Source organism: Phyllobates terribilis, unplaced genomic scaffold (genome assembly GCF_046119375.1).
Source record: "Phyllobates terribilis strain yellow unplaced genomic scaffold, ASM4611937v1 Scaffold_49__1_contigs__length_9717188, whole genome shotgun sequence".
In the NCBI taxonomy this organism is placed as follows: Eukaryota; Metazoa; Chordata; class Amphibia; order Anura; family Dendrobatidae; genus Phyllobates; species Phyllobates terribilis.
This window is the reverse complement of record NW_027362809.1, coordinates 8,002,115-8,027,016: the sequence shown is the minus strand read 5'-3', so window position 1 is coordinate 8,027,016 and position 24,902 is coordinate 8,002,115. Positions and strand designations below refer to the sequence as shown.

Here is a 24,902-nt window from a genome sequence, read left to right as displayed (position 1 = left end):
CCATCCCCCCTTCCTTGGTTTATATTTTTATACTTTATATAACTCTTAGTCAGTGATGTGGAGCTAGGCTCTAACACATTTTTCATATTCTGACACCTCCTATATATAATCCTTGGTTTGGCCGGTAGTTGCTTGCCCAAAATGGGATCACTGGATAAAATTAACCAGTACATCTTCAATAGGTTATTAAGAATAACTCTAGATTGGCTAAATGTTGTAATGAGACTATACTCGGCACTCAATGGTTTAATAGTCTCATTTTTTACCACAGTGGTAGGTCGGGCCAGATTCCCCTTATTGTTTATCATTTCCAAGCATTTTTCTTGGGGTAAATATTTGGCTTTCTTATATGCATCACTTAATAATTTGTCAGGATATCCCTTTTCCCTGAATCTCATCTTTAAAATCCTAGATTCATTAATAAAATCCACATCTCTACTACAATTTTTCCTAATTCTCCAATACAGTCCATAGGGAATATTACGCACCCAGGCTGGAAGATGGCTGCTATCATATGCTAGGTAACTATTCACATCCACCTCTTTGAAATGCATGGAGGTGATTATCTTTCCTTCTGGGTTTTTTTTGAATCAGGAGGTCAAGGAATTGAATACTTAAACTGGATATATTAGATGAAAAACTTCCTCAAGGGTACCAGTCCTGACAAAGAAAGGATCATCTATAAATCTCCTATAGAGACATATATGTCTAGTATATAAATGGGACTGTACGATGAAGATGGACTCAAACCTCCCCATAAATAAATTAGCATAGCTAGGGACGAATCTCATCCCCATCGCACAACCTCTCATCTGTTTATGTGGTCCCTTCAAATATTTTTTTTTTATTATTTAAGATAAACTCAATACTTTCTAATAAGAACCTTTTCTGTTCCAAAAATATAGAGGTATCTGAACACAAATAATGATCAATAGCCTCTAAACCTAAAATATGTGTAATGTTGGAGTATAAGGAACTCACATCTAAGGTACAAAAATATAATAATAATAATCTTTTTATTTATATAGTGCCAACATATTCCGCAGCGCTTTACAATTCAGACAATTTACAGACATTATTGGCACTGTTCACATTGGGGCTCACAATCTAAATTCCCTATCAGTAGTATGTCTTTGAAGTGTGGGAGGAAGCCAGAGAAACACGGGGAGAACATACAAACTCCTTGCAGGTGTTGTCCTTGGTTGGATTTGAACCCAGGATCCCAGCGCTGCAAGGCTGCAGTTCACTGAGGGTTTTTGCATCGCCATATTTTGATAGCTATAATTTTTCCATATTTCGTCCGACAGAGTCATGTTGAGGCTTGTTTTTGCGGGACAAGTTGATGTTTTTATTGGTACTCATTTTGGGCACGTGACTTTTTTTATCACTTTCTATTCCGATCTTTGGGAGGTGGAATAAACAAAAACCACCAATTCAGGAATACTTTTTTGGGGGTTCTTTTTATGCCGTTCCGCGTGTGGAAAAATTTATAAGGCCGCTTTATTATTCGGATCAGTACGATTACAGCCGCACTACATTTATATTGTTTTTTTTAGGTTTTGGCGCTGTTACACAATAAAAACTATTTTTTTTTGCATTGCTTTATTCTGAGAGCTGTAACTTTTTTATTTTTCAACCATTGGAGCTGTATGGCGGCTTCTTTTTTCGGGACAAGATGACGTTTTCAGCGGTACCATTTTTATTTACATTCATCTTTTTTATTGCGTTTTATTCTACTTTTTGTTTGACAATGATAAAACACCGTTTTTTGCTAGTTTTTTTTCTTTTACTGTGTTCACTAAAGGGGTTAACTAGTGGGACAGCTTTATAGGTCAGGTCGTTCCTGACGCGGCAATACCAAATATGTGCGTTTTTATTGTTTATTTCTTTTTTCATATATTATTTTTAATATATCTTGTAAAAATATATATTTTTTTATATATTTTTACAACAGGCTGATCGCAGTTATAAGGTATAGCAGAGCAGGATCACTGCTATAACTAATAAACGGTCAGCTCTGCAGACACAAGTTACTTTGATCATGCACTGCGCATGATCAAACTAACTTGCTGGGGCTGGTGACCCGGATGTTGTCATGACGACATCGGGTCACCATGGCAACGATCGAGACCCCGCTGCTATTCCTCTGCTCACTCGCTAAATGCTGCAATCACAGTGATTACAGCATTTAGGGGGTTAAAGTGCTGCTGGGAGCGGTGCGGACACTGCGTGCCGGGTGTCAGCTGTCAGAATCAGCTGACACGGGTGGCTATTGCGCCCGTACAGCCTGTGCCTGTGTGCGGGTGTGATCGCCATGTAGTAATAATACGTTCCTGGTCCATAAGGTCCAGGGCACAGGGACGTATTATTACTTACAACATCAGAACGGGGTTAACAGTTTTGTGTAGGGGAGAATGTTGTGGTCTAGTGGAAGAATGGTGATCACACGATTGTGATACGGCCGGACTTCACCACCGATAAAGCAGCCACAGCCGGTGACTGAGAAGAATCTGTGACTTCTCTGCATTTAGTGGTCACTACTCACCTGGGTAGTCATATGTAGGAATCTCCTCTTTACACCGCTCATCCCCCCTCACATATGTCTCTGTAGTATCAATATGGGTCAGATCTTCACCCTGAAACAAATATTGTAAAAGTCACATCTATGATCAGCTCTAATCCTGCCATCTCCACCGTTCTCATTACACAAGTATAAACCATATAATACTGGTGGATAAAACAAGATTGAGCACCAGGGCTGTGGAGTTGGTAAGCCAAACCTCTAACTCCTCAATTTTCATGATACCGACTCCACAACTCCCTCATACATGGCTCATGTTTAAGTGATAAATTTACTGTAGCACAGATTCATCTCAGCTAAAAGTCTAGACCCTTAGATCAGGAATAGGACAGCCATTTATAGGACATTTCATAACTTTCCCAAATTCTTATGAAAAAATATTCCCCACAAACTGCATTGAACTACTGTACCCAATTTATTATATATTTTAAGAGTCAGAGTCGGTCCATTTTATACCACTCCGACTCTGCCAAAATGGGCTCCGATTCAGACACCACAGCCCTGCTGAGCACAAGACCTTCACAGCCACTACATATCATAGAGAAGATCTCATGATATCTTCTCTCCATCTACCTGATGTTCTTGAGGAACATTGGGGTCTTCTTGTTTACAGTCCTGTGGAAGAAGAGGAGGGGGACATCTCTCTGGTGGTGTCTTCTTACTGAATAGATCTGGAGGAAACACATACAGGGACTGAATTCATTCTTTACATACAGATAATTATAGGTCATGTGTATTTAATCCTGTCTATTACCTGGAGATGTGAGGGGCTGAGGAACCTCCATCATGACGTCCTTGTACAGATCTTTGTGTCCTTCTAAATACTCCCACTCCTCCATGGAGAAATAGACGGCAACATCCTGACACCTTATAGGAACCTGACACATACAATGATAATGTCATCACTGCAATCCCTTCATAGCGTTACTGTATAATATCTTAGCATTCCCAGCAGTGTCACCTCTCCAGTCAGCAGCTCAATCATCTTGTAGGCGAGTTCTAGGATCTTCTGGTCATTAATGTCCTCATGTATCAGGGGGTGAGATGGAGGCCACGTGATTGGGCTCAGGGGTCTTCTCCATCCCTCAGACACAGGGTCCTGACAGCGCTCACTAGAGGTCTTCTTCACTACTGTGTAATCCTGGTTATGGAGAGAGACATTAATAAATCTCCCTCCAGACATTTCCAGAGTCCTCACCTCTCCAGTTCTGTCCATCTGTTATTCCCATAGATAAGAATGATGTAATGTGACGTCATCAGAATCTCTCACCTCTCCAGTAAGATGAAAGAGGATCTCTAGGGCGAGGTGTAATATTTTCTCTGCCATCTTGTCCTTGTCCATACCCAGTTTTGATGGGTAAATCAGGAAAACTCTCTTATATAGAAGATTGTCACTGAGCAGATCGACTATTGTAGAGACCTAAATGAGAAGATAAGTAGATGTAACATCATAAAAATCCTGTGTAATAATACAATTACTAGAGATAATTAGAGAAAAATATGAGATTTATTATTTTACACTATTTAGTTTTTTTCTTTATATCTGCTAATAAAACAAATATATTTTAGGCCACAGACAACAAGCAGTTTCTTCCTCGGAGTCTGCAGCTGAATAAGTTTCTCATAGACTCATCTTCCATAATGCTAGTTGTCGTCTCATTTATCGACACTGGAATCGGCATTATCTATACTGCAGGAGATATTCATTACACGTGACATGAGAAATAACTACTTCATGATGAGGACGACATTTTCATCTTCTTCTACGGCTCTAGAAACATATTTGGCCAGAGTCCATCACTGACTACATCACCACCCGTCTATATGAATGTTTCCAGTCTTCCCCGGACTGTAATCTTCTATCTTGTTAGATTTTATGTCTGATTCACACACAGAAGTTTGATGCATTTATAAAACTTTTTTTGTTGATGCAAATATTGTCGGCAGAAATTGTTTGATACCAAAGTCTTCATGTACAGTGTTTTATGGGGTTTATTTCTGGCCTTAGGCTTTCCTATATTACAAGAAAAACAAAAGAAAATTGGCACCAACAATTCTAATAAAAAGAAAAACACATGCAAACAGCATAAGACAAATTTTGTTATTTTCTAACACATTAAACATTTGTTTTAATATAATTAATTCCTTTGAGCACCGGAACATAGATGTACACCGCAGGGATGGCACAGGTGCGGCTGCAACAAGAACCCTGGCAGTTTAACCACTTGCTGGTGTCAAAAGCAAACATGGCATCTAATAAGGTTTGACAGAGTTCGGGTGAATGCCCCTCCTCCCCCAATACTCGATAGTATGGGGCTAGCTAGTTACTACAATACTTAAAAACCTAATAATGGTGTCTGGACCTGCAATGTACGAAAGTCTATTAGGCCGGGCCAGAGGCAGATTCCAATGAGTTACACTGTAAAGCCCCCATACACATTAGAATAAAGTTGCATGGAAGTAATGAATTGGGGGTTGGCTGACTATATAATGTATTTGGGGGCCTCCCGACAGATGATGTCAGGGCAGAGAAGGATCTGGCATCCTGAATTTTAGAGGCTAATTGTTTGTTCTTCCTGTAGATAATCCTCCGCTAGAGGAGTCTGGTGGTGACTCTCTCATACAGACCACAAGAAAGATGGAATATTTGTGTGTCTGGGGGAGTCGGGAAAAATAGCCATCTGCCAAATGACCGTTCAGCCAACACTTATCTCGTGTATGGGGCTGTTAAGTACACTACTCAAAAATATAAAGGGAGCACTTAAACATCACAATGTAACTCAAAGTCAATCACAGTTCTGTGAAATCAACCGGTCCAGTTATGAAACAACACTGATTGTGAATCAATTTCTCCTGCTGTTGTGTAAATGGAACAGACAACTGGTAGAAATGATAGTCAATTAGCAAGACACCCCCTATAAAGGAATGGTTCTGCAGATGGTGACCACAGACCATTTCTCTGTTCTCATCCTTTTTGGCTATTTTGGTCACTTTTGCATTTTCTCATTGCTCTCACCCCTAGAGGTACAGTAGCATGAGGCAGTGTCTACAACCCAAGGAAGTAGCTCATGTAGTGCAGCTCATCCAGGATGGCACATCAATGAGAGCTATGGCAAGAAGGGTAACTGTGTGTCAGCATAGTGTCCAAAGCATGGAGCATATACTGTACCAGGAGACAGGCCAGTACACCAGGAGATGTGGAGGGGGCCGTAGGAGGGCAACAATCCAGCATCAGGACTGCTACCTCTTCCTTTGTGCAAGGAGGAACATGAGGAGAAGTGCAAGATCCCTGCAAAATGACCTCCAACAGGCCACTAACATTTATTTGTCAGCTCAAACTGTCAGAAACAGATTCCATGAGGGTGGTATGAAGGCTGGAAGTCCACAAGTGGGTGTTGCGCTTACAGTCCAACAAAGTGCAGGGTCATTGGCATTTGCCAGAGAACACCAAGATTGGCAGATTCCACATTGGCGCCCTGTGTTCTTCACGGATGAGAGCAGGTTCATACTGCGCACATGTGACAGACATGACAGAGTCTGGAGATGCAGTGGAGAATGTTCTCCAGCACGACCGGTTTGGCAGTGGGTCAGTAATGGTGTGGGGTGGCATTTCTTTGGAGGGAAGCACAGCCCTCCATGTGCTAGCCAGAGGTACCCTGACTGCCATTAGGTCCTGGGATGAGATCCCCAGATCCATTGTGAAACCGTATGCAGGTGCAATGGGCCCTGGTTTCCTTCTGATGCATGACAATGCTAGGCCTCATGTGGCTGAAGTGTGTCAGCAGTTCCTGTATGATGAAGGCATTGATGCTTTGGAATGGCCTGTCCATTCCCCAGACCTGAATCCAATTGAGCACATCTGGGACATCATGTCTTGTTCCATCCACCAATGACACATTGCATCACAGACTTTAATTTGGCGGAGTCATATTAAATTGGAGTACCCAAAGTCAGGCCGCTGCTGTAAGGGCAAACAGGGTAATGGGATGTATCAGAAGAGGTATAGCTGCAAAGGATGAGAACATTGTTCTTCCACTGTACAAAGCACTGGTCAGACCACACTTGGAATACTGTGCTCAGTTATGGGCCCCAATATATAGAAAGGATATAAATGAGCTTGAAAGGGTACAAAGGAGGGCAACAAAATTAATAAAGGGAATGGAGGGACTGCAATACCCAGAGAGGTTGGCAAAACTAGGACTATTCAGCCTGGAAAAGAGAAGGTTGAGGGAGGACATAATAAATGTGTGCAGTACAAATATGTTAGGGGACAGTATAGAGATCTTGCCCGGGATTTGTTCAAAAGGAGGGATATTACGGTAACAAGAGGGCATTCACTAAGACTGGAAGAGAAAAGGTTTCAGCACCAGCATAGGAAGGGGTTCTTTACGGTAAGAGCAGTGAGAATATGGAATTCACTGAGTGAGGAGACGGTAATGTCGGATTCACTACACCAGATCAAGCAGGGACTGGATGCATTTCTAGATACCAGGCAGATTTCAGCATATACTTAAAAATAAGAATAAAATAGTAGGATGATACAGGGATTTATTCTGACTGCTGGTTTCAGAGTCGGGAGGGAATTTTTCCTCAGGTGAAGATTGGCTAAATCATTTGGGGTTTTTGCCCTCCTCTGGATCAACTTTAGCAATTACAGAACTAACAGGTCGAACTTGATGGACGCAAGTCTTTATTCGGCTTTACAAACTATGTTACTATGTTACTATGTATATTTCCCGATTCTGAAGACCATATGCTGCCACTGTACTTGGCAGGCCCAGTCCAGATGGTATGCAGATAAATGAAGGAGACCAAAATCCAAAAATAAACTTTACTTTACAAGAACTTGATGACAAGTACAGTATATATATCAGATAGCAGGCACAACACTTTGTTAACGTTTCTCCTCCATTATGCAGAGTCAAGAACTTTATGGTTACATGTGGCAGTACATAACTTTTGTTAAAAGCTACAACAGTCCAGCAAGCCATTATGGGAAGGTCCATCATCCCTGTGGGGACCATACAGGTTGAGATGTATCGTTAAAGCCCCTCAGGGCAACTCAGAGCTCCCAGTTGATTTGTGAGGACCTCACTGGCTGAGGTGCATCGGTACGACTCCCCACTAGTACTTTCAAAGTCCATTCGATGAGGGCCACACACTCATTGCTGTGGCACTGCATCTTCAGGTCTTCTTAGGAGAACGGATGTCCCAGTTATACGACCTGTAGCTTTCTCTCTAGTATAGACAACTGTTTGTTTAAATCCTGTTCATTTAAGATAAGGAATCCTTCCTTAACTTAATTCCCTTTAAACCTTTACATGCCACTGTGAGTAAACACCCATGGTCAAAATTACAAAACGGAAAATGGGCCGATGCAAAAGTTTGGGCACCCTGCATGGTTAGTACCTAGTAACACCACCTTTTGCAAATATCACAGCTTGTAAACGCTTTTTGTAGCCAGACAAGAGTTTTTAAATTCTTATTTGAGGAATTTTCATTCATTCTTCCTTGGAAAATTCTTCCAGTTCTGTGAGATTCCTGGGTCGTCCTGCATGTACTGCTATTTTGACATCTAGCCACAGATTATCAATGAGGTTCAGATCAGAGGACTGTGAGGGCCATTGTAAAACCTTCATCTTGTGCCTTTGAGGTTGTCTATTGTGGATTTTGAACTGTGTTTAGAATCCATTATCCATTTGAAGAAGCCATTCTCTTTTCAACTTCAGCTTTTTTACAGATGGTGTTTTATTTGCATCAACAATTTGTTGAAATTTCATTGAATCCATTCTTCCCTCTACCCATGAAATGATCCCATGCCACAACCCTAAAGCATGATTGATCCACCCCCATGCTTGTGAAGGTTGGCAAGATGTTCTTTTCTTGAAATTCTGTGCCCTTTTTACTCCACACATACCTTTGATCATTTTGGTCAAAGAGTTTTATTTTAACCTCATCAGTCCACAGAACATGTATCCAGAATGCATCAGGCTTGTTTAGATGTTCTTTTGCATACTTCTGACACAGAATTTTATGGTGAGGACGCAGGAGAGGTTTTCTTCTAATGACTCCTTCATGAAGGCCATATTTGTGCGGGTGTCTCTGAACAGTAGAACAATGTACCACAGCTAAAGAGTCTTCTAAATCTTTCTGAAAGTCTTTTGCAGTCAAGGGGGGTTTCTGATTTTCCTCTCCAGCAATCCTACGAGCAGCTCTCACTGAAATTCGGCTTGGTCTTCCTTGCTGTTAACTGCCATTACCTAATTACATTTCGAACTGAGGAAAGAGTGTAAAGATAAGTGTCCTAAAATATGTATGCATATCATATATACAGTACAGACCAAAAGTTTGGACACACCTTCTCATTTAAAGATTTTTCTGTATTTTCATGACTATGAAAATTGTACATTCACACTGAAGGCATCAAAACTATGAATTAACACATGTGGCATTATATACTTAACAAAAAGTGTGAAACAACTGAAAATATGTCTTATATTCTAGGTTCTTCAAAGTAGCCACCTTTTGCTTTGATGACTGCTTTGCACACTCTTGGCATTCTCTTGATGAGCTTCAAGAAGTAGTCACCGGAAATGGTCTTCCAACAATCTTGAAGGAGTTCCCAGAGATGCTTAGCACTTGTTGGCCCTTTTGCCTTCACTCTGCGGTCCAGCTCACCCCAAACCATCTCGATTGGGTTCAGGTCCGGTGACTGTGGAGGCCAGGTCATCTGGCGTAGCACCCCATCACTCTTCTTCTTGGTCAAATAGCCCTTACAGAGCCTGGAGGTGTGTTTGTGGTCATTGTCCTGTTGAAAAATAAATGATGGTCCAACTAAACGCAAACCGGACGGAATAGCATGCAGCTGCAAGATGCTGTGGTAGCCATGCTGGTTCAGTATGCCTTCAATTTTGAATAAATCCCCAACAGTGTCAACAGCAAAGCACCCCCACACCATCACACCTCCTCCTCCATGCTTCATGGTGGGAACCAGGCATGTAGAGTCCATCCGTTCACCTTTTCTGCGTTGCACAAAGACACTGTGGTTGGAATCAAAGATCTCAAATTTGGACTCATCAGACCAAAGCACAGATTTCCACTAGTCTAATGTCCATTCCTTGTGTTCTTTAGCCCAAACAAGTCTCTTCTGCTTGTTGCCTGTCCTTGGCAGTGGTTTCCTAGCAGCTATTTTACCATGAAGGCCTGCTGCACAAAGTCTCCTCTCAACAGTTGTTGTAGAGATGTGTCTGCTGCTAGGACTTTGTGTGGCATTGACCTGGTCTCTAATCTGAGCTTCTGTTAACCTGCGATTTCTGAGGCTGGTGACTCGGATAAACTTATCCTCAGAAGCAGAGGTGACTCTTGGTCTTCCTTTCCTGGGGCGGTCCTCATGTGAGCCAGTTTCTTTGTAGCGCTTGATGGTTTTTACAACTGCACTTGGGGACACTTTCAAAGTTGGCCTAATTTTTCGCACTGACTGACCTTCATTTCTTAAAGTAATGATGGCCACTCGTTTTTCTTTACTTAGCTGCTTTTTTCTTGCCATAATACAAATTCTAACAGTCTATTCAGTAGGACTATCAGCTGTGCATCCACCAGACTTCTGCACAACACAACTGATGGTCCCAACTCCATTTATAAGGCAAGAAATCCCACTTATTAAACCTGACAGGGTACACCTGTGAAGTGAAAACCATTTCCGGTGACTACCTCTTGAAGCTCATCAAGAGAATGCCAAGAATGTGCAAAGCAGTCATCAAAGCAAAAGGTGGCTACTTTGAAGAACCTTGAATATAAGACATATTTTCACTTGTTTCACACTTTTTTGTTAAGTATATAATTCCACATGTGGTAATTCATAGTTTTGATGCCTTCAGTGTGAATGTACAATTTTCATAGTTATGAAAATACAGAAAAATCTTTAAATGAGAAGGTGTGTCCAAACTTTTGGTCTGTACAGTAACGGATAAGAAATAATTCTGATATAGAAGCTCAGATATCTCGATGAATTACAACAATATGTGAACCCCATTTACAGGAAACTAAGTAGCAATAGTAGAGCATAAAATCCAAAATTATAATCCAGAATGGGGCTGTATTCACACAAAACAGGTATAGGACATTTTCTCATTGAGTTCCTTAGGGACCAATGAATCACGTCTAACAGTCCACTCACTTTTCTTTTTTAGGATACATCTATTGTGATCACCTTCTCTCACATTGGGTTTAACTGCATCAATGATACAAAAGGAAATGTATCAGGTTTCACATTGATGTAAACTGTTCATGTGTCTCGCTAATGGGGTGTCCTGACCATGGCATATATCGCCCAAATGCCCCCTTACTCACCCTCCTGCTAAATAACTCTTGGCCGTGCCTACATTATCTAGGGGGCAGGTGCATGTAGCCATATATAGTTGAAACCAGAGGTTTACATACACTATATAAAAATACACATTTGCATGTTTTTCTCAATATCTGACCTGAAATCAGAATAAACCTTTCCCGTTTTAGGTCAATTAGGATTACCATAATTTTTAATATTTGCCAAATGCCAGAATAATGAGAGAGAGAGAGAATGTATTAAGGCATTTTTATTACTTACTGCAAAGTCAAATGTTTCCATACATTTCATCAGTATTTGGTACCATTGCCCTTAAACTGAAAACTTGGGTCAGACGTTTGGGATATCCTTCCACAAGCTTCTCACAATAGTTGGTCGGAATTTGGGCCCATTCCTCCTGACAAAACTGATGTAACTGATCCAGGATTGTAGGTCACCTTGCTCGCACCTGCTTTTTCAGCTTTGCCCATACATTTTCAATAGAATTGAGATCAGGGCTTTGTGATGGCCACTCCAAAACATTGACTTTATTATCCTTAAGCCACTTTGTTACCATTTTGGCAGTAAGCTTTGGGTCATTTTATATTTAGAAGACCCATTTCCGCCCAAGCTTTAACTTCCTGGCTGATGTCTTGAGATGTTGCTTCAGTATTGCCACATAATCTTCTTTTCTCATGGTGCCATCTATTTTGTGAAGTGCACCAGTCCCTCCTGCAGCAAAAACAACCCCACAACATGATGCTGCCACCCCTGTGTTTCACAGTTGGGATGGGTTCTTAGGCGTCCAAGCTTCTCCCTTTTTCCTCCAAACATAACGATGGTCATTATGCCCAAAAAGTTCAATTTTAGTTTCATCAGACCACAGGAGATGTCTACAAAAATTAAGGCCTTTGCTCCTGTGTGCATTCGCAAACATTAATCTGACATTTAATGTTTCGTTTGGAGTAATGGCTTCTTCCTGGAAGAGTGGCCTTTCATCCCATGTTGATACCATACTCGTTTCACTGTGGTTATTGACACAATCTTACCAGCTTCCGCCATCATCTTCACAAGGTATTTTGCTTTTGTCATTGGATTGATATGCACATGTCGGACCAAAGCACGTTCATCTCTGGGACACAGAACCCGTCTCCTTCCTGAGTGGTATGATGGCTGGACATTCCCATCTTGTTTGTACTTGTTATAATTGTTTGTACAGATGAACGAGGCACCTTCAGGTATCTTGAAATTGTACCCAAGGATGAGTCAGACTTGTGCAAGTCCATAATTCTCTTCCTGACATCTTGGCTCATTTCTTTAGACTTTCCCATGATGCTACACAAAAAAGCAGTGTGTTTCAGGTGTGCATTAAAATACATCCACAGGTGTGTCTTTTATTAACTCAGATGTTGCCAAAAAACCAGAAGCTTCCAAACACATGACATCATCATATGGGCAGTCCAGAATTTAAAGGCAAAGTAATCTTAGTGTATGTAAACTTTTGATTTTGCAGTAAGTAATAAAAATGCCATAAAACATTCCCTCTCCATCATTATTCTGGCATTTGGCAAATATTAAAAATTATGGTAATCCTAATTGATCTAATACAGGAAAGTTTAATTCTGATTTCATGTCAGATATTGAGAAAAACCTGCATATGTGTCTTTTTATATAGTGGATGTAAATTTCTGGTTTCAACTGTATACGTCCTGAGGTTTTACAATTGGAATAATCCCTCTGGAAAAAGGTTTTACCCATGGATGAAGTCGAGAAAGATTTACATGGTGTTACGGGTCCGGGTGGTGGAACCTCTGTGCTGTGGTGCAAGGAGGGACCAGAGGGGCGTAACTAAGTATCAACTCGGACCGACCAAGGTCATACGGCGGCTCAATCGACTCCGTGACCAGGGAAGGACCGAGCAGAGGGACCAGGTGCTACTCTGGGACCGACCTTGTATGAGAGCAGGTGACTCCCATGGGTTAGAGGGCAGGAACTGACCGGTACAGCAGATGAGCACGGCAGGCAGGCTGACGGGTGATCCGGGTAGACGGACTGGCAGACACGGCAGGTAACAAGCAGGAGCCTCCAGGTAAGCCGGCTGGTAGGCACGGCAGGTAAAAAGCAGGTGCTTCCAGGTAAGCAAGCGGATTGGCAGGCACAGAAGGTGACCAGCAGACGCTTCCTAGGTAAGCAAGCGAGCAGAGCGAATAGACAGACTGGCGGACTGGAGAGTAGTCAACCTGGCGGACTGGACTGGTAGTCAGGCTGGCGGGCAGGACTGGTAGTCAGGTTGGCGGGTAGGACTGGTAGTCAGGCTGGCGGGCAGGACTGGTAGTCAGGCTGGGGGGCAGGTCTGGTAGTCAGGCTGGCGGGCAGGACTGGCAGCGGGACCTGAGGGCTGAAGCAGAGGTGAGTACACAGTGCTACAACTTTGCACGGGCACCTCCATTTTGGAGGAGGTGCCTTTTAAATGAGAGGTCCTCCGGCCATTGGCCGGGGACTCCTTTGGACGGCGCGCGCGGCTGTCAGGGGGCAGAGACGCCGATACTACAGTACCCCCCTCTTTACGCCCCCCCCTTTTTAGGCCTGAAAAAATTTTTTTAAGGAGAAGCGGGGCGTGGATGTTCTCCCTGGGTTCCCAAGTTCTCATCTCTGGGCCAAACCCCTTTCAATCCACCAGAAAAAAAGGTTTTTCCTCTTAACCTCTTGGTGGCCAGAATGTTCTCTACCTCATAGACGTCCTCAGCGGAGACCAGAGCTGGGGAGGTACCTGGATTGTCCGAAAAAGAATTAAGCACAACTGGTTTGAGGAGAGATACGTGGAAGGAGTTGGGAATCCGTAAGGTGGCCGGGAGTTTTAACTTGTAGGCCACTGGATTGATTTGCTTGAGGACTTCAAATGGACAGATGAACCGTGGACCCAACTTATAGGAGGGTATTTTGAGACGAACATGTTTGGAGGAGAGCCAAACCTTGTCTCCCGGCCGGAATTGAGGTGGGTCCAGAGGTCTCTTATCAGCATGTCTCTTCATCCGCTCGGAGGATTGAAGAAGTGCGGACCTAGTGTCATCCCAAATGGTGGAAAATTCGCTGACCAGAGACTCCACGGCAGGGTTGTCCACAGAATCTGAAACGGGAGACGGAATCCGGGGATGTTGACCGTAGACCACAAAGAACGGGGACTTAGAAGAAGATTCGCTCTCATGGTTGTTATAGGAGAACTCGGCCCATGGCAGGAGCTCCACCCAATCGGTATGGTGAGCATTGACGAAGTGCCGGAGGTAGCTGGTAAGGATCTGGTTGATACGTTCCACTTGGCCATTGGACTGCGGATGGTAAGCAGAGAAGAAATCAAGGGTGACATCCAGCAGCTTACACGTAGCTTTCCAGAAGTGCGAAGTAAACTGGACCCAACGATCGGACACAATGTGGAGGGGTAGGCCGTGGAGACGAAAGATGTGATGGATGAAGTCCTTAGCCAGCACAGATGCGGACGGGAGACCAGGCAGAGGGAAGAAGTGAGCCATTATAGAAAAGTGGTCAGCGACCACCCAAATGGCCGTACAACCGGCAGAAACAGGGAGATCAGTAATAAAGTCCATAGCGATGTGTTGCCACGGGGCATCAGGTACGGGAAGGGGCAGGAGGCGGCTGGCTGGAAGATGTCTGGGAACCTTGCTGTGGGCACAGGACGAACAGGCTGCGACGAAGTCTACCACATCCTTGCGCAGGGTAGGCCACCAGTAATACCGGGTAATGAGCAGAAAGGTCTTCTGGCCAGCATGGCCGGCTAATTTAGATGAATGACCCCAGTGAAGAACCTTCTTACGATTCGGAACTGCTACAAACGTCTTACCGGGTGGGAGACGAGACAGGTCCAAGGGGGCCACATTCATCACTTTAGAGGGATCAATAATGTGCATAGGCTCCTCCTCTTGATCGGAGGACAGGAAGGATCGGGACAAGGCATCGGCTTTAACGTTCTTGTCAGCAGGGCGGTAATGTAGGGAAAAGTTGAAGCAGGCGAAAAACAAAGACCACCGGGCCTGACGCAGATTGAGTCTTTGGGCATTCTGTAGATATGCCAGGTTTTTGTGATCAGTATAGATGACCACCGGATGCAGAGCCCCCTCAAGCAGGTAACGCCACTCCTCCAGCGCCAATTTGATGGCTAGCAGTTCACGGTCTCCGATGGAGTAGTCGCGCTCGGACGAGGAGAAGAGCTTGGAGAAGAAGCCGCAGGTTACCATTCTCCCAGACAGGGACTTCTGGGTGAGCACCGCTCTGGCTCCGGAAGAGGAAGCATCAACCTCCAGAAAGAACTGTTTGTTGCAATCCGGACGGTGCAGCACCGGGGCTGAAGAGAAGGCTAGTTTTAAGAAGATGAAGGCCTCCTCCTCTTCGGACGACCACTCCTTAGGATTCGCTCCCTTACGGGTGCGCAGAGATGGGAGCAGTCCGGGAAGAGAAATGTGGGATGAAGACACGGTAATAGTTGGCGAAGCCCAGGAATCGCTGAATCGCCTTCAACCCCTCCGGATGGGGCCACTTTAAGACGGCAGAGACCTTCTCGGGGTCCATCCGTAGACCTGTCTTAGAAATCATATACCCCAGGAACGGAAGAGAGGTCTGCTCGAAGAGGCATTTCTCAAATTTTGCATATAGATAATTCTGCCTGAGCCTGAGCAGGACCTGACGAACATCTGTCCGGTGTGTGGGAAGATCTGGAGAGAAGACCAAGATGTCGTCCAGGTATACCACCACACAAGAATATATGAGGTCACGGAAGATGTCGTTAACTAATTCTTGGAAGCATTACAGAGACCGAAGGGCTTCACACGGTATTCATAGTGACCGTCCCGGGTATTGAATGCCGTCTTCCACTCGTCTCCTTGGCGGATCCGGACCAAATTATACGCCCCACGAAGATCGAGCTTGGTGAAGATCTTCGCGCCTTTAAGACGGTCGAACAGCTCAGAGATGAGCGGCAGGGGGTATTGGTTTTTGATAGTAATCTGGTTGAGTCCTCTGTAATCGATACAGGGGCGTAGTGAGCCGTCTTTCTTTTTTAAGAAGAAGAGTCCGGCTCCAGCCGGAGAGGTAGATTTCTGGATGAATCCCCTAGCCAGATTTTCTTCGATGTACTCCGACATGGCCCAGGTTTCGGCCAACGACAACGGGTAAATACGCCCATGGGGTGGAGTGGCACTGGGTACCAGGTCGATAGGGCATTCATATGGCCTATAGGGTGGCAGAGTCTCTGCTTCCTTCTTGTCGAAGACATCTGCGTAGGACCAATAAGGTGCCGGTAGACCAGGTAAATTAGCCGGAGTAGACGGAGGTCGAGCCTGGCGAACAGGGACCAGGCAGGTCCCATGGCAATCCTGTCCCCAACGGAGCACTTCACCAGATTGCCAATTCAGGACAGGTTGATGTCTCTGTAGCCAGGGTAGGCCTAGCAAAAGGGAGTGAGAGAGTCCAGAAAGCACATGGAAAGAGATCTTCTCTGAGTGCAGCATACCCACCTGAACGGTTACGGGTTCAGTGACGAGCAAGATGGTCACCGGAAGGAGTCTTCCATCCACGGAAGCGACTGCCAAAGGTTCAGCCAGAGGTTTGGTAGGAATCTGATACTTCTCTACCAGGGACTGGGAAATGAGATTCCCAGCGGCTCCGTAATCCAGATGGGCGGTTTCAAAGAAGCGGATTTCTCCACAGGAGACAGAGACGGATAAAGTCAAGAACGGAGAGGATTTACTCTTGCCTAGGACGACCTCTCCGAGCGGTCCTAGACACTGGAGTTTCCCGGTCTCACCGGGCAGGAACAAATCAGGTGCTCCTTACTACCACAGTAGAAACAGCTCCCCTCGGCTCAGCGTGTTTCTTGGCGAGACTTGACCATCTTGGTCTGGTTGATATGCATAGGTTCGGGCGAGCGTGCCTGGGGAGTTGCTGGTTGGGAGGCAGGTCTCTGGAAAGTAGGAGCAACACGAGGAAATCTTCTGACCCGGGTAGTCTCTTTAGCATGTTCCAGGAAACAGATGTCAATCTGGGTAGCCAGTGACACCAGGTCATCTAGAGTGGTAGGGATGTCCCGACCGGCTAGCTCGTCTTTAATCCGGCCGGAAAGACCCTCCCAGAAGGTGGACACCAGGGCCTCGTTGTCCCAGGCAAGCTCAGAAGCGAGGGTACGGAACTATAGGGCATACTTGGCTATGGTGAGACTTCCTTGGCGGAGACGGAGCAATGAGGAGGCAGTAGAAATTCTTCGTCCGGGCTCATCGAAGACCCTCCGGAAGGCAGTGAGAAAAGCCGGAAGATCAGACACCAGGGAATCCCCTCTCTCCCATAGAGGGTTTAGCCATGCCAATTCTTCCCCGGTGAGGTGGGACATGATGAACGCCTTAGCCCGGTCGGAGGGAAACTGATGTGCCAGAAGTTCAAAGTGCTGCGTGCACTGGTTCAGAAAGCACTGACATAAGACGGGGTCACCTCTAAAATGAGGAGGCGCAGAAAGCCGGGGTCCTGGGCTGGATGCCGTGGTATTGGTAGGCAGCGGCGCTGCCGGAGTGGGAGTCGCTCGACTCGAGGCGGACACAGGTGGGACAGACAGCGTGTCCAGGCGAGAGCTGACATTCCGCAGGTAGGTCAGGATGATTTCCTGTTGGGATCACTGACGAGAAACCTCCTGGTACAGGTCAGCAAGCGAAGGGGCCTGGGGGGCCACCGGGTTCCATGGCCTGTGCAAACTGTTATGGGTCCGGGTGGTGGAACCTCTGTGCTGCGGTGCAAGGAGGGACCAGAGGGGCGTAACTAAGTATCAACTCGGACCGACTAAGGTCGTACGGCGGCTCCATCGACTCCGTGACCAGGGTAGGACCGAGCAGAGGGACTAGGTGCTACTCTGGGCCAGACCTTGTATGAGAGCAGGTGATTCCCACGGGTCAGAAGGCAGGGACTGACCGGTACAGCAGATGAGTACGGCAGGCAGGCTGACGGGTGATCCGGGTAGGCGGACTGGCATACACAGCAGGTAACAAGCAGGAGCCTCCAGGTAGGCTGGCTGGTAGGCACGGCAGGTAACAGGCAGGTGCTTCCAGGTAAGCAAGCGGATTGACAGGCACAGCAGGTGACCGGCAGATGCTTCCTAGGTAAGCAGACGAGCAGAGCCCATAGACAGACTGGTGGACTGGACTGTAGACAGACTGTCGGGCTGGAGAGTAGTCAGGCTGGCGGACTGGACTGGTAGTCAGGCTGGCAGGCAGGACTGGTAGTCAGGCTGGCGGGCAGGACTGGTAGTCAGGCTGGCGGGCAGGACTGGTAGTCAGGCTGGCAGTGGGACCTGAGGGCTGAAGCAGAGGTGAGTACACAGTGCTATAACTTTGCATGGGCACCTCCATTTTGGAGGAGGTGCCTTTTAAATGAGAGGTCCTCTGGCCATTGGCCGGGGACTCCTTAGGACGGCGCGCGCGGCCCCTTTAAGAGCGCCGGCAGCAGGAGCGCCGGAGGACACCAAGCGGGGAGCGCGGTGGTAAGGGGGACGGCGTCTCTGCCTGTCAGGGGGCAGAGACGCCGATACTATACATGGTCTCATCCAATTACATGCACAACGTTCTCCACATCTAAAGAAACCGCAGATTCTTCTATCTAGCCAAGTCCCCTTTGGTGCAGGTTTTTATAGAATCTATACACTAAATAGTCCCTAAATGACCAACCCTTTCTGAAAGTTATTGTGGGAGTAAATCCCACAGAACCCTCAGGTCACAAGTATATCACAGTGCTTTCTGAAGATTATAAAAATATGGTCACTCTGATAGTCGTAAGTTCCTATTACTTGTGTTTTCCCATATTTTTCTTGGTCTCTTGGTTAGGTATGGAGTGTCTGCCTATCCTGTCTATCTGCAAACGATTGTGCGAAATCCAAAATGTACTGTGGATACCCTTTTTCCTTGAATCTGATGTTCATGTCTATTGCCTGTATATTAATATCTGTGATATTAGAACAGTTACTTCTCAACCATAAAAATTGGCCCTTAGGTTTTCCCTTTTTTAGGGGGATGGGGTGTTGGCTATCCCACTTCAATATTTTATTAGTGCTTGTAAGTTTATGGTAGATGAGTGTTCCTAGGGTCCCATCCCGTTCCATTCTTTCTTTATTAGTACATCTAGGAAAGGCAACTGGTTATAACTAAACTCCGATGTAAATCTCAGGCCCACTCTATGGATATTGAGTTCCCTGACAAATTCAAGAAATTGTTCCCTCGCCCCTGACCAGATGATAAAAATGTCAATATATCTATACCAAACCCCAATATATGGATGCCACCACTTATGATCATCTATGAATATTGTGGTTTCCTCCCACCAGCCCAGGAACAGGTTAGCATACGAGGGGGCACAGGGGCTCCCCATCACAGTACCCCATAGCTGGTGGAAGTACTTCCTGTCAAAAAGAAAGACGTTATGAGCAAGAGTGAATTTTAGAAGATCCTCCATGAAGTCATTATGTCTACTACATATAATGGAGGTACTGTGGGAACATTACACTGTGTGGGGGCATCATACATACTGGATAAGAGGCATAATGGGGGCATTACACTGTGTGGGGGCATCATACATCCTGCATAAGGGGCATAATGGGGGCATTACACTGTGGGGACAGTAAAGGGGTCCTGTACTATGAGAACAATACGTTTCCTCCCTTCCTTTCTCCATAGTTGGGTCGTATGTATCTATTACAGGAAACAGAACAAAAACCTTATGATTCTTATAAAGAGGCAACACAAGACCCCAAAAGAGTCTCCGTGCTGAGGGGGTTAATGCCCCCTGTGCCCAGTAATGGGAGATCTCCACATACCTCCACCTGCAGAGCCGCCACCACATATATGGCTGTTCTGTGCGCACAGGACCTGTGATGAGGTCACAGGAGGGGAGGAGTCAGGGGTCACATGATCAGGGGCCTCAGTGGATGCAGGACTCTGCTGTGCAGGTTGTCATGGTGCTGGATGAGCTGAAGTTTATGTGTGGGGTCAGGAGGGGTTTACAGTGTGGATGTAGCAGAGCCGCGTGTGTACGAGGTGTACGGAGCGGAGCCGTGTGTGTACGAGGTGTACGGAGCAGAGCTGTGTGTGTGTACGAGGTGAACGGAGCAGAGCCGCGTGTGTAGAAGGCATATCCTTGTATTCCGCAGCGCTTTACAGACATTATTATCACTGTCCCCATTGGGGCTCACAATCTAAATTCGCTATCAGTATGTCTTTGGAATGTGGGAGGAAACCGGAGTACCTGGAGGAAACCCATGCAAACTTGGGAAGAACATACAAACTCCTTGCAGACGTTGTCCTTGTTGGAATTTGAACCCAGGACCCCAGTAGCAAGGCTGCAGTGCTAACCACTGAGCCACCGTGCTGCCCGAATCGTTAGGGCCAATCTTTTCTGTCAGAAATATTTGACATTTAACCCTCCGTCAGGGGCAATATGTTTCATAACGAGTTTAGGGGCATTGCGCCTGCCAGGCACAGGCTAGAAAATTGGCTATATTTTCCTTTTTTTTAAATTTCAATGCTCTAAAACTGATCAGTTACCTTAACAGGAATGTAGTAAATGAGAATACACATAATCAGGTGGAAAAAAAAAAGTTTACTAACCAGAAAAGTAACACTAACCAGACAAACCACTGAAAATAGAGAAATGAAACTAAGTGAGCTGCGCTTGTCAGATCAGTTGCCCCTGACGGAGGGTTAAAGATAATTTTTTATAATAGTGCAGTCCTGACCAGAAGAGTAGAAAGTATTAGTGCCCCCATTTCAGGAGAGATTGTGCAGTAATCTGAATTCCTTAGGATTGAAAACATAATGGAATTTATGACGTGGAGTGAATCCATGAAACCACTTGAAACCACAGTGAATCCATGAAAGACTTTAGTCTGTGTCCATCACCTTAAGTGTCCATTAGCTAAAGTGTCTGAAATTTGAATTAATCCTGAATTGAACCTGAGGGTAACTGGACACTAAGTCCCAGTAAACAATGTTTGTCTTTGTTTTCACTCTCAACCCCTTAATCCTTCACTTCTTACAACCACCCCTAATCCCTACACCTAGTAAGGAACTCTTCATCTCTCCCTCCATTCTCCCCACCCATCTCACCTCCTCCTGAGAGCTATTCCTCAACATACAATCCTTTGTTTCCAAACACAGACAGCCACCTCATGCCCTCTCCTGCTCCCACCTACTAACATTTTCGCTGCTCCTCCTTACTGCCGGCGACATCTCTCCACATCCCGGCCCTCCTCACCACATCCCTACTGTCACTTCCACCTCCTACCCACGATCTATCCCAAACTCTCGTAACCCTTCTAACCTTATACCCATCCCCCCAGCCCCTGCTTCCCCAGTCCCCCTAACAGGAGCTCTATGGAACGCTCGCTCCGTCTGCAACAAACTTTCCTACATTCACGATCTCTTCATCACTAACAAGCTTTCCTTCCTCGGCATCACTGAAACCTGGCTCACCCCCTCTGACACGGCCTCTGCTGCTGCACTTTTGTATGGCGGATTCCACCTCTCCCATACTCCCCGCCCCACCGGCAAGCACAGTGGAGGAATAGGTTTCCTCCTCTCAGATAACTGCTCCTTCACCCATATCCCACTGCCGCCCTCAATTACTCTCCTCTCTTTTGAAGTGCACTGCGTGCACATCTAATCCCCCTCCAACCTCCAACTGGCTGTCATCTACTGCCCGCCAGGATCAACCACCACTTTCTTTGACCACTTCACCACTTGGCTACTTCATTTCCTCTCCGTTGACATCGCCACTATCCTCATGGGCGACTTTAACATCCCCATTGACACTTCCCTCTCAGCTGCCTCTAAGCTTCTCTCCCTTACTTCCTCCTTCGGTATTACTCAGTGGTCTTCCACACCCACCCACAAAGACGGCCACACACTGGACCTCATCTTCACCCACCTCTGTTCCCTATTTAACCTCTCTAACTCACCTCTCCCTCTTTCTGACCACAACCTACTCACATTCTCTTCTCTCTCCTCCCCAGGGCAACAATCCCCACTCCACAAACTTGCATACCCTAGCAGAAATCTCAAACACCTTGACCTACACTCACTCTCTGAATCCCTCCTCCCTCTTACAGACATTAGTTCCTTACATGATGCAGATGTTGCTTCCACTTTATACACCACAGCCTCTGCAGCTCTCGATTCGGTCGCCCCCTCACACATACCAAGGCTCGCACAATCAACAGACAACCCTGGCACACCAGCCTAACTAAACAACTGCGACGGGCCTCCAGGGTTGCTGAGCGTAGATGGAAAAGGTCCCACTCCAATGAGCACTTCATCGCATTCAAGCAGTCCCTCACTACCTTCAAGTCCACACTCACTGCAGCAAAACAAACATACTTCGCACCTCTCATATCCTCCCTGTCTCACAACCCCAAACAACTATTCAACACCTTCAATTCTCTCCTCCGTCCCCCAGTGCTTCCTCCCTCTCCTCTTATTTCAGCCGAAGATTTTGCTTCATTCTTCAAGCAGAATATTGACACCATCAGACAAAGCTTTAGCCTAAAGCCCCCACAGCCCCTCCCCACACCTACTCAACCCTCTTCCTCCAAAACCACCTTCTCCACCATTTCTGAAGATCAACTTTCCTCTCTACTCTCCAAATCACACCTCACCACCTGTAAACTTGACCCTATCCTGTCCCACCTCATCCCAAACCTTACCACTATCTTTATCCCAACCCTAGCCCACCTCTTCAACCTGTCACAAACAACTGGTGTCTTCCCCTCATGCTTCAAACATGCCTCAATCACACCCATCCTCAAAAAGCCCTCTCTTGACCCATCCCTCTGTGTCTAGCTATCGCCCCATATCACTTCTCCCCTATGCCTCAAAACAACTGGAACAACATGTCCACTCTGAGCTGTCCTCCCACCTCTCCTCCTGTTCCCTCTTCTACCACCTACAATCTGGTTTCCGACCGCACCATTCTACTGAAACTGCACTGACTAAAGTCACCAACGACCTACTAACCGCCAAATCTAAGCGACACTACTCTGTCCTCCTCCTCCTAGACCTGTCATCTGCCTTTGACACAGTGGACCATTCCCTCTTACTACAGACTCTCATCTCTCGGCATCACAGACTTGGCCCTATCCTGGATATCCTCATACACAACAGACAGGACATTCAGTGTCTCCCACTCACACACCACCTCCTTATCTCGCCCCGTCGGTGTCCCCCAAGGTTCAGTTCTAGGACCGCTGCTCTTCTCCATCTACACCTTAGGCCTGGGACAGCTCATAGAATCTAATGGCTTTCATTATCACCTCTATGTTGATGACACACAGATCTACCTCTCTATACCCGATATCACCTCCTTAATAACCAAAATCCCACAATGTCTGTCTGCTATTTCATCCTTCTTCTCTGCCAGATTTCTAAAACTTAACATGGACAAAACAGAATTCATCATCTTTCCGCCATCTCATTCAACCCCCCCCAACTGACCTATCAATGTCAATGGCTGCCCACTCTCCCCAGTCCCTCAAGCTCGCTGCCTTGGGGTAACCCTGGACTCTGATCTCTCCTTCAAACCACATATCCAAGCCCTTTCCACTTCCTGCCGACTCCAACTCAAAAATATCTCCCGGATCCGCACATTACTCAACCATGAATCTGCAAAAACACTAGTGCACGCCCTCATCATCTCCCGCCTTGACTACTGCAACCTCCTGCTCTGTGGCCTCCCCTCTAACACTCGTGCACCCCTCCAATCTATCCTAAAGTCTGCTGCCCGACTAATCCACCTGTCCCCCCGCTATTCCCCGGCCTCTCCTCTCTGTTAATCTCTTCACTGGCTCCCCATTGCTCAGAGACTCCAGTTCAAAACCCTAACCATGACATACAAAGCCATTCAAAACCCGTCTTCTCCATATATCTCTGGCCTAGTCTCCCGTTACATACCCGCACGCAACCTCCGATCCTCACAAGATCTCCTTCTTTACTCCGCTCTTATCTCCTCCTCCCGCAATCGCATACAACATTTCTCCCATGATTCCCCCCTACTCTGGAACTCTCTACCCCAACGTATCAGACTCTCTCCTACCGTGGAAACCTTCAAAAGGAACCTGAAGACCCACCTCTTCCGACAAGCCTACAACCTGCAGTAACCACCGCTCCACCATACCACTGCACGACCAGCTCTACCCTCACCTACTGTATCCTCACCCATCCCTTGTAGATTGTGAGCCCTCGCAGGCAGGGTCCTCGCTCCTCCTGTACCAGTCGCTGTCACATTGTGTTCAAGATTGTTGTACTTGTTCTAGCATTATACCCCTTTTTCACATGTAAAGCGCCATGGAATAAATGGCGCTATAATAATAAATAATAATAACCAGGGCTCGAGCCATGCCAACACATCTCCTGCAGGCGGGAATAAATGTATATTACAGCCATCAGCCACGCACAGCTTAGAGATACATCATGGCACAGGTGTAATGTTTTCTGTATAGTTTATCACAATTATGTTTGAAGTTAGTCGGTTTGAAAAGAAATTGAACAGTCAGGATAAAGGGAAACTCTGTTGTTATTGTACAGAAATTCACACTTGGCCTCACTGCACATTTAAAGTTATCATAAAAGTGAAGTTTGGACAGAAAGACTGGACCAGGTCTTGTAGGGACCATATGAGCACATTCAGCAGCACAGAATGGAGAGAAGGTAGATTCATCCAATAAGATATCAGGGTTCTAGGAAGCCAACACCATCATTACCCTCCACTTTCTCTTACAGACCCATAATATTTTTCTTCAAGTGATTTTCTAATTTGTCAGCACATTCTACGTACGCTGTCATTTGGCTTTATAGTTTACAGACCTGGGCAGGTAACGGTCATTGTCTCCTAATCCCAGGGGGTAGGTGGATCCTCCAGGTTGTAAATTCTATAGAAAAGAGCTTTCACAATTTCTCCAAGTAATTA

At 45.9% G+C, this 24,902-nt stretch overlaps 1 protein-coding gene across 1 annotated transcript in view; it reads right to left on the bottom strand.

Moving 5' to 3' along the window:
• Positions 1 to 24,902, bottom strand: part of LOC141191685 (uncharacterized) — a 103,581-nt gene that overhangs the window by 49,633 nt on the left and 29,046 nt on the right. Inside the window, exons 8-12 of the mRNA XM_073661627.1 lie at positions 3,852 to 4,001; positions 3,543 to 3,722; positions 3,336 to 3,459; positions 3,155 to 3,252; positions 2,546 to 2,636 (exon numbers count right to left, since the gene is read on the bottom strand). Of these exons, the coding sequence (XP_073517728.1) occupies positions 2,546 to 2,636; positions 3,155 to 3,252; positions 3,336 to 3,459; positions 3,543 to 3,722; positions 3,852 to 4,001 (643 nt within the window). The remainder of the gene's footprint in view (positions 1 to 2,545; positions 2,637 to 3,154; positions 3,253 to 3,335; positions 3,460 to 3,542; positions 3,723 to 3,851; positions 4,002 to 24,902) is intronic.